The following is a 13240-nucleotide window of genomic DNA, read 5'->3' as shown; positions in this document are numbered from 1 at the left end:
GCAGCGAGAATATCCAAGCTGGTAGTGAGCTTGGGGGAGTTTCAGGTAAGCCCCCAAACTTTGGACGCAAAAGTCCAGGTTTGGGACAGGACCAGACTGGTGGACACTAAAGTCCTGGTCTGGGACTGGACGGCTAGATTACCACAATGGCATTGCAAGGTATTTATGTGCCAGATGTGCTAAAGATTCATATGCTCTTTCATGCTTCAACCACCATTCCAGAGGACATGCGTCCATGCTGATGACGGGTTCTGCTTGATAACAATTCAAAGCAGTGTGAAACGACACATCTTCATTTTCATCATGAGACAAATGCCATCAGCAGAAGGTTGATTTTCATTTTTGGTGTTCGGGTGCTGTAGTTTCCTCATCTGAGTGTTGCTCTTTTAAAACTTCTGCAAGCATGTTCTACACCTTGTCCCTCTTAGATTTTGGATGGCACTTCAGATTCATACACCTTGAGTCAAGTGCTGTAGCTATTTTTAGAAATTTCACATTAGTACCTTATTTGCATGTTGTCAAATCTGCTGTGAAAGTGTTCTTAAAATGATGACCCAGCACATGTTCAAGACTCATATAACATGAAATATATGGCAGAATGAAGGTAAAACAGAACAGGAGACATATAATTTTCCCCCAAGGACTCCAGTCACAAATTTAATTAACATGTTGTGTTCTTTTTAAACAAGCCTCATCAGCATGGAAGCATGTCCTCTGGAATAGTTGCTGAAGTATGAAGGGGCATACGAATGTTTAGCATGCCTAGCTCATAAATACCTTGCAGCGCTGGCTACAAAAGTGCCATGCAAAGTCTGTTCTCGCTTTCAGGTGACATTCTTAATAAGAAGCAGGCAGCATTATCTCCTGTAAATGTAAACAAACTTGTTTGTCTTAGCGATTGGCTGAACAAGAAGTAGGACTGAGTGGACTTGTTGGTTCTAAAGTTTTACATTGTTTTGTTTTTGAGTTCAGTTATGTAACAAACAAAATCTACATTTTTTTGTAAGTTACACTTTCACGATAAAGAGATTGTCTGCAGTACTTGTATGAGGTGAATTGAAAAATACTATTTTTACAGTGAAAATATTTGTAATAAAAAATAGTGTGCACTCTACACTTCGTATTCTGTATTGTAATTGAAATCAGTATATTTGAAAATGTAGAAAAACATCCAAAAATATTTAATTTTCAATTGGTGTTTTATTAACAATGTGATTAGTTTTTTTTAAGTTTAATCGCATGAGTTAACTATGATTAATCGACAGCCCTAGTTATAATTAAATATCAGGTTTTATTGTTGCCTGGATTATTTTATTTCTTCAGTTAGAGATCATGGCGTGTATTGGTGGTTTAGAACTAGAATCTGAGGGCAGTCTATGGATTCTTGGAAACCTAATTGTACTGAAAACTTCCTGTGAGGTGGCTGGGGTTAAACCTAGTTATTGGGGAATGACAAAATGGCATGCAGTGATACAAAGGTTATAATGTGTCCTTTTGCTTAAAAGTCCAAAATAATTAGTATATCTTGCCACTTGAGATGTTACATTAATAGTAATGGTCTCTTTCCCCTTCACCCTTGGATTTGCAGATAGGGCAGAAAATTAAATGTCACAAGGAGATAGATATGCAACTAAGTGGGAGAGGATTTTTCCATTACATTTCTAAATGTTTTGTGGTAAATTTTTCTTCCCACACCCAGATCCTTTAGATTAGGTAAGAATAAACAAATTGTTTTTACTGGATAGTAGTCCTGCTGGTTATTGTTTTGGTAATACCTTTTTAAAATATAGGTGCAGGTTATGTGGGTGTGCGGTGTCTGAGTCAAGGGGCAGGAGGGGAATTTGAGCCAAGCTCTCCACGTTGGGCTTTTGTGGCAGGTGGACTTGGCCTTGGCAATTCTAGGCCATGTCTAGTTGCACAGGTTTGACTAAAATCAGTTTGCACCTGGTTTATTGGTTTAGCTTAAGTGTGTAAGGAACTGATTTAAGTTAAATATAAGCCAGATTTAAGTCTGCCTATGCAGACTTTGCACTGTTTTAAGTAAATCATTTGAAACAGTTTTTTTGTTAAACCAGTGCCACTTTTGTGTGTGGGCAAAGGCCTATCCAGTTTCCTTTTGCACATAGCTTTATGTAAAGGCTGGTTAATTTAATTATGGATGTAGTGGATTCTCCATCACTTGAAATTTTTATCTCTGAGATTGTGTTTGTCTAAAAGACAGTCTGTATGTACTTCAAGCAGAAGTTTGGTGTAGGAATTACTGGATGAAAATTCTGGGGATTGTATTATGACAGAGATCAGATGATATGAACAGAATGGTCCTTTTTTGGCATTGAGATCTATGACTGTTGGCTAGTTGATCACCAGACTGATGATATCCTCCTGATGTGGAAACAGGGAGGTCTCCTTGCACAAGCACTGTGACTTTAGTCCCAGTTTCTGCAGCATTGAACAGTATCACCCCCCCAAACTAAGTAGTCAAGAATAAACATTGAGAAAGAGAAAAATAATAGTTACCCAGTTTTCGCATGAGTTAGGCGCTCCCAGAGATGGGGACAGCCAAATTCCTCATGGGCTGGTGAAACAAGTCTGTAGCTGCTAAAGCATTGTGGAAAAGGCTAAGATAAAAGGTGATCTTTTCTGGCTCCTTGTTTTCCTGTGGGTAGGATAGGAGATGGGACAGCAGCAGTACTTCAACCAGAAAAGAAACTTATCCAGAGCAGAAAGAAGCAGTACACCAGCTAGCCTACTGTCTATGGCAAAGGGTGCAAAGTACAAGTAAGGTACAGAGTGTGTTTGTGTGTGTTTAGGTAAAGAGATTCAATTGAGATGGAATAGAAAAACAAGGTGTTTCTCAATTTATAAAAGTAGATGCATGAAACTACGTGGCAAATGAGCAAAACAAATAGAATATTCTGCCATGTCCTAACTTTAATAGGATATGTATAACTTCTTCCATTTTGTAGTGGTAAATAAGAACAGTGCACATGCTGTGATAAATACTAGTTTGAAAACATGAGTTGTCACTACAGTGCTTACTTATTTAAACCCAGCTCTCTGATTTTTAAAAAAAAGGTCTTATTTTGCTTCTGCATTCTATCAGCAGAAATACAAAACCGAAATGAATGCTTGTTGCTCTACGAACATGAAGGAAACATACTCAAGAATGCACATTACTTTTCCTCTGGCAGGTGCAGAGGACAGGTGCAGTGTTTGAGCTTACTTGACCCATAAAGGTAACCAATCCTTCATCTGTTGTTCTCTCCACAGTTTCTTTCAGTAAGCAAATAAGCTTACACAGTGGTGAATTTGTAGCTGAAGACACAATTTCTAATTTTTCCTTTTTACGACAATAGGACTGTAGGAGCTCTTAAGAAAAAATGTAATGCCTTGTGCTGTTCTGAAACAGAAGAGCACTAGTATTAACTTGGAATCTTCAGGCCATATTTGAAGATGGCAACAAAAAAAGAAAAATTGTGCCTCAGAATGTGCCTGATGTAATTACCATAGAAGGAAGATGTTCTCTTTAAACAGCAGACCGTATTGCCATCCTGACTTTCACAAGGAAAGCTACTGGAGGAAATGTATTGTAGAAAAGAACACAAAGAATGATGTGCCTTCCTCAATAAACACATGAAAAAAGAAGTAGTTTCTTTCATCCCTCTAGTCGGAAGGAATCTAACTTCAATTGGAAAATTCTGCAACAGAAATTAGAGGAGGGAAGTTCAACGTGCCTAGCTTCTTGAGCTGAAACACATTCAAGTTTGACTGTTCTGAACCAATATGTCCAAGCCATTAGTTAGTAGGGCAGTTGTGGTTTTGTCTGAGAATGGCAAAATGGACACATGACTACAGGAAACGATTTAAGATGTTTCATAGAATGACTATAGTTCCTGAACTCGTGATTGGGTTTTTTTTGTTTTTTGTTGGCACCTCATAATTAACCAGAGGAATAGAAAAGCTGGCAGAAAAGGCACCAAAATGCATGGTCTAATTGGACCGTACTTACGCTGTGGTCAGTCATGCCACAACTGCCAGACTAACAGGACCCTGCTCATGCTGCAAGTCAGCCATGTCACATTTGCTGGACTAATGAAATCCTGCTTGTTTTGGGTTGACCACGCCCCATACACCCAGGCCTGAAGGGCTGAGAGGATCAGCTCAGATATAAAGGAATAAGCAGGTGGTAAGAGGCCTCTTGGCCCTCCACTTGTTAAAACAAACAGAATGATAAACAAGGTGTGAGTCAGCCTTATGGAAGCTTGCCTTTTTCATCCCATGATCCAGTTAGAAACAAAAGGACATGTCCATGCAGCTGTTACGTAGCTTTGCCCAGTTCAGTTCAGTTTTGACATTTTCAGTAAGTTGGTTATTTGAGGAGCCATTGGACAAAGTGGTGACAGTCCTCAGATAAACCAAAAAAGTTCTTACAGAACCATCCTGGTTCTAAACCTGGGAAAGGAAAAGCTGGTCTTATTACAGGCCTGACTATCCTTTTTATGGCTACTCTGGCTAAGTAATGAAGGTGAGACTACAGCAAAAGCAGGTGAAACATGTCTAAGTCTGGAAAGAGGAGAAGCCAATCTTCCCTCAGTGCAAATTCCAGCACTAGAAATGCTCTCTGATTGCACTCGGCTTCTCTCAACATCTAAGAGAGAGGTCCATCAAAGAATTTTCAAAGATTTAAGTTTGTCCTTTTTTCCCTTCTGGGGAGTTGAGGATAGCAGAGAAGAGGTGAACTATGTAGAAGGCTATAGATCATCTTTTGTGAATTGGCGCAATAAGAGTTCTCAAGGTCGAGATGTTTCTCCGGCCATAGCTCACTTTTGTTTCTGGTCTAAGATATCCAGGAAGGACTGAGTGGTGCTGGACGTAAAATGCTTGAACAAGTTCACGAAGAGGACTAGATTCAAGATGGGGACATTGAAGTCAATAGTGGTGGTGATCTGCTAGGGAAGGGGTTGGCAATCTTTCAGAAGTGATGTGCCAAGTCTTCATTTATTCACTCTAATTTAAGGTTTCGCGTGCCAATAATACATTTTAATGTTTTTAGAAGGTCTCTTTCTATAAGTCTATAATATATAACTAAACTGTTGTATGTAAAGTAAATAAAGTTTTTAAAATGTTTAAGAAGCTTCATTTAAAATTTAAATTTAAAATGCAGAGCCCCTGGGACCAGTGGCCAGGACCCAGGCAGTGTGAATGCCACTGAAAATCAGCTTGCATACCGCTTTTGGCGCACACATGCCATAGGTTGTCTACCCATGTGCTAGGGGGATTACCTTCCATGAGTTACTTTGAAGCATGCCTACCTTAATATGCTGGTTCACCAATGGACAACTGATTTTTGCAATTAACTCATGGGAATGATCATTTTCAATATAGCATGCTGGTTTTTGGACTGTCATCCACTCCTTGAGTGTTTGCAGAAGTCCTTGTTGTCTTGGTGACTGTTCTCAGGATGAAGAGTGTACAAGTGTACCTTTTCCTAGACAATGTTCTGTTCAGAGCCTGTCCTTGGGTCCAAATGTCGCAACAGATGGTTTCATAGTAAATTTTGAAGTTCTCCAGCTGTCTCACTGCCTAATACATCTTGGAGTATTGATAGAGACAGCCCACAACTAAAAGACAGGACAAGACCACCCTCCTCAGGAGTTGCCTGAGGATGCCAGTAAGCACTCTAAAAAAGTTGGACTCTTCCCTGCTCTTTAGGGTGTTGGCGCCAAGATTCCTCCCCATCTGCTGGTGCCTCTGTCAGGAGCAACACAGATCATCATGTCTCGACTGATCATTAGAACACAGCAAATCAACTGTGATTTCTTTCTTCAGGGCTAATCTCCCTTTCTCTTCATAACTCTTTAGCTATTCATAGTTCATTTTCCCTTGTCTTTTTTTTGCTATTCCTTTTCCCAAAGAGACTATCAATGCTTTTTTTTTCTGTGTTTTTTCTTCTACTGTACTTTTTACTGCTTTTGGCACTTAACAATTCACATTGTTACAGATCCCAGACCTGCTGCCTCTGTATATAGCAGTTCAGGGCAACTGCATCTATATTTCCGTTCAGTGTACAGCAAGGGAACTCTCAGCCTTCTAGCTCCTCAGTTTTTGCATCTTGTATAGAGACCTTTCTGCCTCGGGTATTTCCAGACTGCACAGTTTCCTGCCTTTACTGTGTTTATTCCCGGCACGGATAAGTTGCCCAAGGACACCTGCTTGCTTTCTGTTCAGAGACCGTTAACATGTTTTTAATTGCTACAGTAATAAGGCACCACACAGCACTTCTTATGCAAGCCTACTTTATTACAGAGAAAACATACTAAAATCAGAATTTACATACATACTAATAAGCTTAACAGAGTTCACTCTAACATAGCTTCTGGCAGGAACAATCCTCCTACTCCCCACCCAAGCTGATTCCTCGTCGTTACGAGTTCATCACCGCTGCAGCCCAGAACAAGTACCCAGTAGGCCCAGTCTTTCCAACCCTACCCTAAGGACAGGGGTCCTGTCTCTTTGCTGAATCAGGAAGAAGGCCTCGGGCCAGTTTAAAATCAGGTTATTTATTCAAAAACCCTTCCTTTTTCTGCTAGTCCCTGGAGAATACACTTGAACTAGTATATGCTTATTTCTCCAGGGGGTAGATTTAAATGGTTGATAATGGAGGAGGTACCTTCCCCCCACCCGTTCCCTCCTAGGGAAGGTACATACTGCCACAATAACACATATGTATATAATTGCATTTTAATACAATGTACCCCAAAGGTATTAACCCTAATTCCATAAGGTTTGTTCAGAATATTGTCCATCTGTCACAGACTCAGCTTGCCACCTGCCCAGTCATTATCTGATTGTAACTTACTGTGTGCATTCCAGCAGAGGTGAGTTTTGAGGAAGGACTTGAAGGTGGTAGCTTTACAGATTACAACTTGGATAAGCTCCCAGTTACAAAGACCAGCCTAGGAGAGAGTATAGATGTGTTTGATGGAAGGGAAGGAGGATTAGGCAGTGAGGCTGGCATCTCTGGCAGAGCGCACCTTGTGATAATAGGTCAAATAGGAAGGGATGGGCTAAATTGTGAAGTGCTTTGTAAGTAGGGACAGGAAGTTTGTGTCCGATGCATTAGAAGACGAGGGACTAATGGAGGGGATTAAAGAGTGTGTGTGTGTGTGTGTGTGCTGTAGTCAGAGCACCAAACCAAAAATAACTTTAGCAGCTGTATTCTGACTGAACTTGAAGGCACTGAGTCCAGAGAAGAGAAGTTGACAATAATCAAGGCATGAGATGATCAGGGCTCGGACAGGGGTTAAGCAGTGTGAGTAGAAATGGTCATGTCCTGCATATGTTGAGGAAGAAGCTGCAACATTTAGACAAGGTTTGGAGAGGTGGGTAAAAAAGCTGAGTCAACTATAAAGCCAAGATTATAAACTCTGACGGGTAGGGCAGCAGTGTTGTCCATAATGATAGAGAAAACGGGGAGGGGGAGTGCTTTAGGTGGAAGAACAGGAGCTCTTTTTTGCTATGTTAAAATTAAGCTGATTGAATGTAGTGAAACTTCACTAGCACAGTAATTCGATATTCTCAGAAGAATGGTGCATACTACTTCTAGATAAGCTATTTTTTAAACAAACTTTGTTTATAATTTTTTTTGCATTTGCCAGTTTAATCTTGCAACTGTCACATTCAGAAATGCCCAGAATCTTTCCATTGAAGCTGCAGTGTGCATTGTCAATCCATATTATTAAAACCAAAATCCAGTTTAGACAATCAGTTTTTGTTTAATCTTGTCTGTGAGGATTTTCTGTGCCAGAAGTCAGAGATGCATGTGCAGATATGGAATAGTATCTGTCCTTACATGGAATATCTTAAATCTTTCTACAAAGACTCAGATATGTCATAACAAAGGTACCAGCTACTAAGTAGCTTAGATATAAAGGGGGAAGGAATGTGTTTGTCTCACTATGATAACGTTGCCTCCAATGTATGTTAATCATCTAAAATTTTATTCATACAGGATTAGTTCAGATCGCAGAAAGGAGAAGTCTAGAGATGCAGCCAGATGCCGAAGAAGCAAGGAATCTGAGGTCTTCTATGAACTTGCTCACCAGCTGCCTCTTCCTCATACTGTCAGCGCACACCTTGACAAGGCCTCCATTATGAGGCTGACTATCAGCTACTTACGCATGAGAAAGCTGTTAGATGCAAGTAAGTGAATAAACTTATTGTGGCTTACCAACAGAGGTCAGGAAAAGGGGTCTGAGTGATCTGAACTCGCCCCATCTCTTTTACATTGGTTAAAAATATCCCAATGGAGGGAGGCTATCAGTGAAAACACTGGAAAAACTAGAACTTTACCTTTTACTGTGGGGCCTTGAGAGAGTAAGTAAATATAGCCGGGCTGGGGGCAGGGGGGCTAACCTGTAATGTACACTCCATTTTTTTTCATACTTATTCTTGATATCTCTTGGATCCCTAAAAAGACCAGCACCAGTATTAGTAGTATTAATTATTTTAAATCTCAGCTGTGACTCCCCCACCACAAAAATCAGGATCTTGAGTTTCTGGGCATAAAACTTGACACCATCTCCACTCTGCCTACTTCCCTTGCGAGAAGGGAAGTAGATCATACCCAAGATAGTTCACAGGACTCGATATATAGTTGGTAGATCCAAGATTAGATTTGCTAAATTTGAATATCCCTGTTTAAATGAAACCACTGAAAACCATTATACGTTGTGCTTCACTTAAGATATGCCTCAGTAATACATGTTCCAGGAAACTGCGCTAAGCTAGTGGTAGTGATGGGGAGTGACTGCTGAGTAAGTGAGATAATAGTAGTTTAAACTCTGCGTAATGGAGGACACATCTAGTCACTGCCAGGTAAATAAGTGGCATTTACCAAGATGTTAAATACAAATGACATAAACTTTTGTCATTTCATGCAGAAGTTGTTAAAGTTTAAAAGAAAAAAGATCAGATGAAGGTAAAATGCAGCAACCGTTGCTTTTATTTTGGCATTTTTGAATGTAGTATGTGGTATTACTAAGTTTTTATCAGACACTCTTTGAAAGCTCATGGTTTTTAAGTGAGACGCTTAATCAGGACAACCATTTCTCCACCTAAGTATCCCAGTAATAGAATTGTGCTTTGGTCAGCAACCTGTCAAACTAGCTATTAATGTGTGGGATGACTTCAGGCATCAGGCAATAAAATGTGAATTATGTGAGGTTTCATCTAAAAAAACAATAAAAATATGGGTTCTTCTAGGTGACCTGGAGACAGAAGCCAAAATGGAGAAGGAGATGAATTGCTTTTACTTAAAAGCCCTCGATGGATTTGTCATGGTTCTTTCTGAGGATGGTGACATGATTTACATGTCTGAAAATGTGAACAAGTGTATGGGGCTCACTCAGGTGAAATATTGACACATCTTTAAATGCAGTTACAATGTTGTGCCTACTGTACATTCTTGACTCCTCAGAGCTAGACTCACACTCTTTTTTACTTCTACAGTTTGAGCTGACTGGGCATAGTGTGTTTGATTTTACCCACCCATGTGATCATGAAGAGCTGAGAGAAATGCTTACGCACAGAAATGGTAAGAAGAGGCGACTCTTTAATTTAATGACAGATGGTTCCTATCAGTGTTGTATAATCAGATGCTGATATCATCTGTTTTGATATTGTTTACTTGATTTACTTGAATAGGAGAAGTAACTGTGGATTCAGGCTCTGTTTACTGAGACTACTATGGCTTCTTTAGAACAGGCACCAAAGGTATTTAAAGAATAAAATAACCGTGAAGGGGGGAAAAGGAGTCAATAGAGAGAATTACTTGCTACACTTCACTTCTCGGAGCTTGCAACAAATCTAGTTGGGACACTATAGTAAGAGGTATCAGAAACAGCTGACATTTTCCCGATATCTCACGCTACTTCGGGGGATGATTTTCTGAGAGATGCAAGATACTCAGCAGTGCTTAAAAATTGTCTCAGATAAAATTATTGATGATGGAAGGAATTAAAATGCCTGAAAGATAAGATAAGATAAAAACATTTAGAGGTAGAGTGAGTGTAAAGAACATCTTAATTGGTTGATGTAGAAGAATTTGAAGATGATAAATCTGTATTTTTCTGTATTGGTCTTGGAGTGTCTGTGCAGGGCAAATCTTTCCACAGGATGCTGGAAGAAGTTATATTTAAGTTGCAGTTCTCAGAAAAGATATAGAAAAGAACATGCAGTAACTTTATAAATTTCAGATGATTTAGATCTTGCCTCTTGCTTTGGCATGAATTTTGGAATAACCAAAATATTTAAATTAAATCGAATCTTCAGCTGATACGGGTTTCTGACTATGCTGTTGCTTTACTGTAGTTCTTTATTCTGAAGCTACTGTCTTTTTGACAGAAAATATTTAATTTTTTTTCCCTCTGTACTAGAATGGAACACACTAATTCCATTTTCTTCAACTGCACTAGCGAAAATTAAAACTTCCACAATTCTGTTACTCATCAGCCATTTGCAGGCTCAATGTATTCTATGTGATTGAGCTACTGTATTTCCACTGCAGCAAATAGGGAAAAAAAGTTCAGATATTGGGTGTGTGGCAGCCAAGCAAAACCACTGTGCTTATTTCCGGGGAGAAGGTCACAGAGGGTAGGTTTACATTGCAGATGGGGTGTAATTTCCAACTTGGATAGACATACCTGTGCGAACTTTGATCGAGCTAGCACGCTAAAAAGAGCAGCATAACTGTGACAGTGAGGGCTAGCTATCCGAATACCTACCTAGGGTCTTGGACAGGATTGTGCGCAGGTGGCTAACCTTGACTGTCACCTGCAGTGCTGTGGCTGCACTGCTGTTTTTAATGTGCTGGTTTGATCAGATACATCTACCTGAGTTGGATATTATACATCCAGCTGCATTGTAGACCTACCCTGAGTCCCTGGAATGATTAAACAGAGGATGATTATAAATTCTTACACGTCATCAAAATGTGTAGGACTTGATTCTGTTTTCTCACACCTGGGTAAATCAGGAGTGACTGTGAAATCAGTGGATAAGAGTAGTTCAAAGGCAGGGTAAAATGAAAAACAGGCCCTTTTAATATTAATACTGAATTTTCAAAATCTTCCTGCTATCATCACTGGTCCATGCATCCAGTGCTGAACTGGACCTTTGTATTTGAAGCAATTAAGTATATTGAACAGGTGCCATATTCAATACAGCAGGATATAAATGGATCTGTTGCAAAGGTAAATTATTTTTAAAGACTACAGTTTCATAATAAGTAGATATCATGTGGACCCGTTCTGACTTGTCTAAATTAGTCAGTTTTCAACATGGCTTCCTTACCCCCTCACTCAAAAGATCTCTTTTCTGTATATAATTGAGTTCTATTTCCTGACTTCAATAACAAAAGTATGTCTTGATTTGTTATCCCTACAAGGCTAGCATGGCTTTGAATAACTTAGGTTCTGTTCTGGCTCACATATAACAGAATTATTAACCCATTTACAGTTTCGGTGTTAAATATTGCTGTGTGTGATTGTACAGGTGTAAATGAATCTAACATTTGGCTAGCAGAAACATTTATTAATAATGCTGTACAATCATAGCACAGTTTAGTTTCAGATCCCAGTTCGTGTTTTCAGAACTGCTGTCTTTAAATTGACAACTTGCACAGATCTAAGTCACCAAGGACGAGTAAATATGCCATCTTTATACAGCTGCTTCTCGGAATAGAACCACACATTAAAATGTTTAGGCAGATTATTCAGAAAGTAAAAACGAAGGTAATACAGATGCTCCCCGGGTTACGCAAACCCGCACTTACGGAAAAAGTTCCGTAAGTGGTTGAGTTTTGTTTTTGTTTGGCGTAATTGTTGAGTATACATCCCCGATTTACACAAGGCGTTCCGTTCTGGAAGTTGGGGAGCGTCTGTATTGTGATATCGTAAATTGTAGATTTCTGAATATGCTTTGCCTAGTTCATGACCCAGAAACTGCGCTGTTTAAAAACTTTGAGTTGATATGTTGTTGCTGTGATCCTCTGAACATGTGCATTCTATTCATCTTTCTTCCTGTGAATATCATAGTAACTGTGGTGTCTTTAGAGTATGAACAAACTATTGCATACCTCTGACATATGCTGGAATGAGCCTGTATTCTGTAAACTTCCAAATTGTACCAGGTGGAAATGGTGGCATAAACTCATTATGAATGCATTCCTGCAAACTAACCCTCCTCCACCATCTCCAAACCTTTATCTGTCCATCTGTGTTTCCACTCACAAACGCACTAAGCTGTTTATGCTTGTGTTGATGAGGTCAGTTTGCACTAGGGTGACCAGACAGCAAGCGTGAGAAATTGGGACAGGGTGGGGGGTAATAAGTGCCTATATAAGACACAGCCCCAAGTATCAGGACTCTCTCTGTCAATCGGGACATCTGGTCACCCTAGTTTGGACCTTCTCTGCCCAGTCTGAGCAGTTTGTTCCTGTTGAAATAGTCCTCTCTGAAATTCCAGCTTCTCATTTTTGACACAGACTTTAAAAAAAAGATTGGTCTTCAGAGGTTTGTTGTTAATCCAGATTCACTACAATTAGCTGATTGGTACAGTAACATAAAATGGCATCCGTTAATATTAGGTTGCACTAAGATTTCTTCATTGACTTCAAGGGAGTTGAAGGTGTGTTTCAAAACTTAGTTCATACTTATTATACAATTCTAAGTTCATATTTAGACACATTCCTGTATCTGTAACAGGGATTTGACCACCATCTTAACTCCTGCTGTCATGACCATGGTGCTATAATGAAATAATTTTGGGGGTGGGATGTGTAATAGAACTGTTGAAAGATTAACAGTTCTCTCACCATTTCTCCTCCTCTCAATCCTTTGTCTATCTTCATGTTCTGTGTTTCTCTGCTTTACACTATAAACTCTTTGAAGCAAGGGGCCATGGTTCCCCACTTGCTGGTGGAATCTCTGCAGCTTGAGGTCTTCAAACCACAATTTGAGGACTTCAATAACGCGGACATAGGTTAGGGGTTGTATAGAAGTGGATGGGTAGGGTTCTGTGGCCTGCTTTGTGCAGGAGGTCAGACTAGATGATCATATTGGTCCCTTCTGATCTATGAGTCTATAAAATCCCTTGTCGCATTCCAGATATTATAGAAATGTTTATTAATAAAGGCTGCTCAGGGTTACAACAGAGCAAGGTACCTATTATTAAGGAGTTG

At 39.6% G+C, this 13240-nt stretch overlaps 1 protein-coding gene across 1 annotated transcript in view; it reads left to right on the top strand.

Moving 5' to 3' along the window:
• Positions 1-13240, top strand: part of HIF1A (hypoxia inducible factor 1 subunit alpha) — a 49029-nt gene that overhangs the window by 21026 nt on the left and 14763 nt on the right. Inside the window, exons 2-4 of the mRNA XM_032789192.2 lie at positions 8012-8202; positions 9265-9410; positions 9511-9595. Of these exons, the coding sequence (XP_032645083.1) occupies positions 8012-8202; positions 9265-9410; positions 9511-9595 (422 nt within the window). The remainder of the gene's footprint in view (positions 1-8011; positions 8203-9264; positions 9411-9510; positions 9596-13240) is intronic.

Source organism: Chelonoidis abingdonii, chromosome 4 (genome assembly GCF_003597395.2).
Source record: "Chelonoidis abingdonii isolate Lonesome George chromosome 4, CheloAbing_2.0, whole genome shotgun sequence".
NCBI classification, from domain to species: Eukaryota; Metazoa; Chordata; order Testudines; family Testudinidae; genus Chelonoidis; species Chelonoidis abingdonii.
This window is presented reverse-complemented; position numbering and strand designations above follow the sequence as displayed.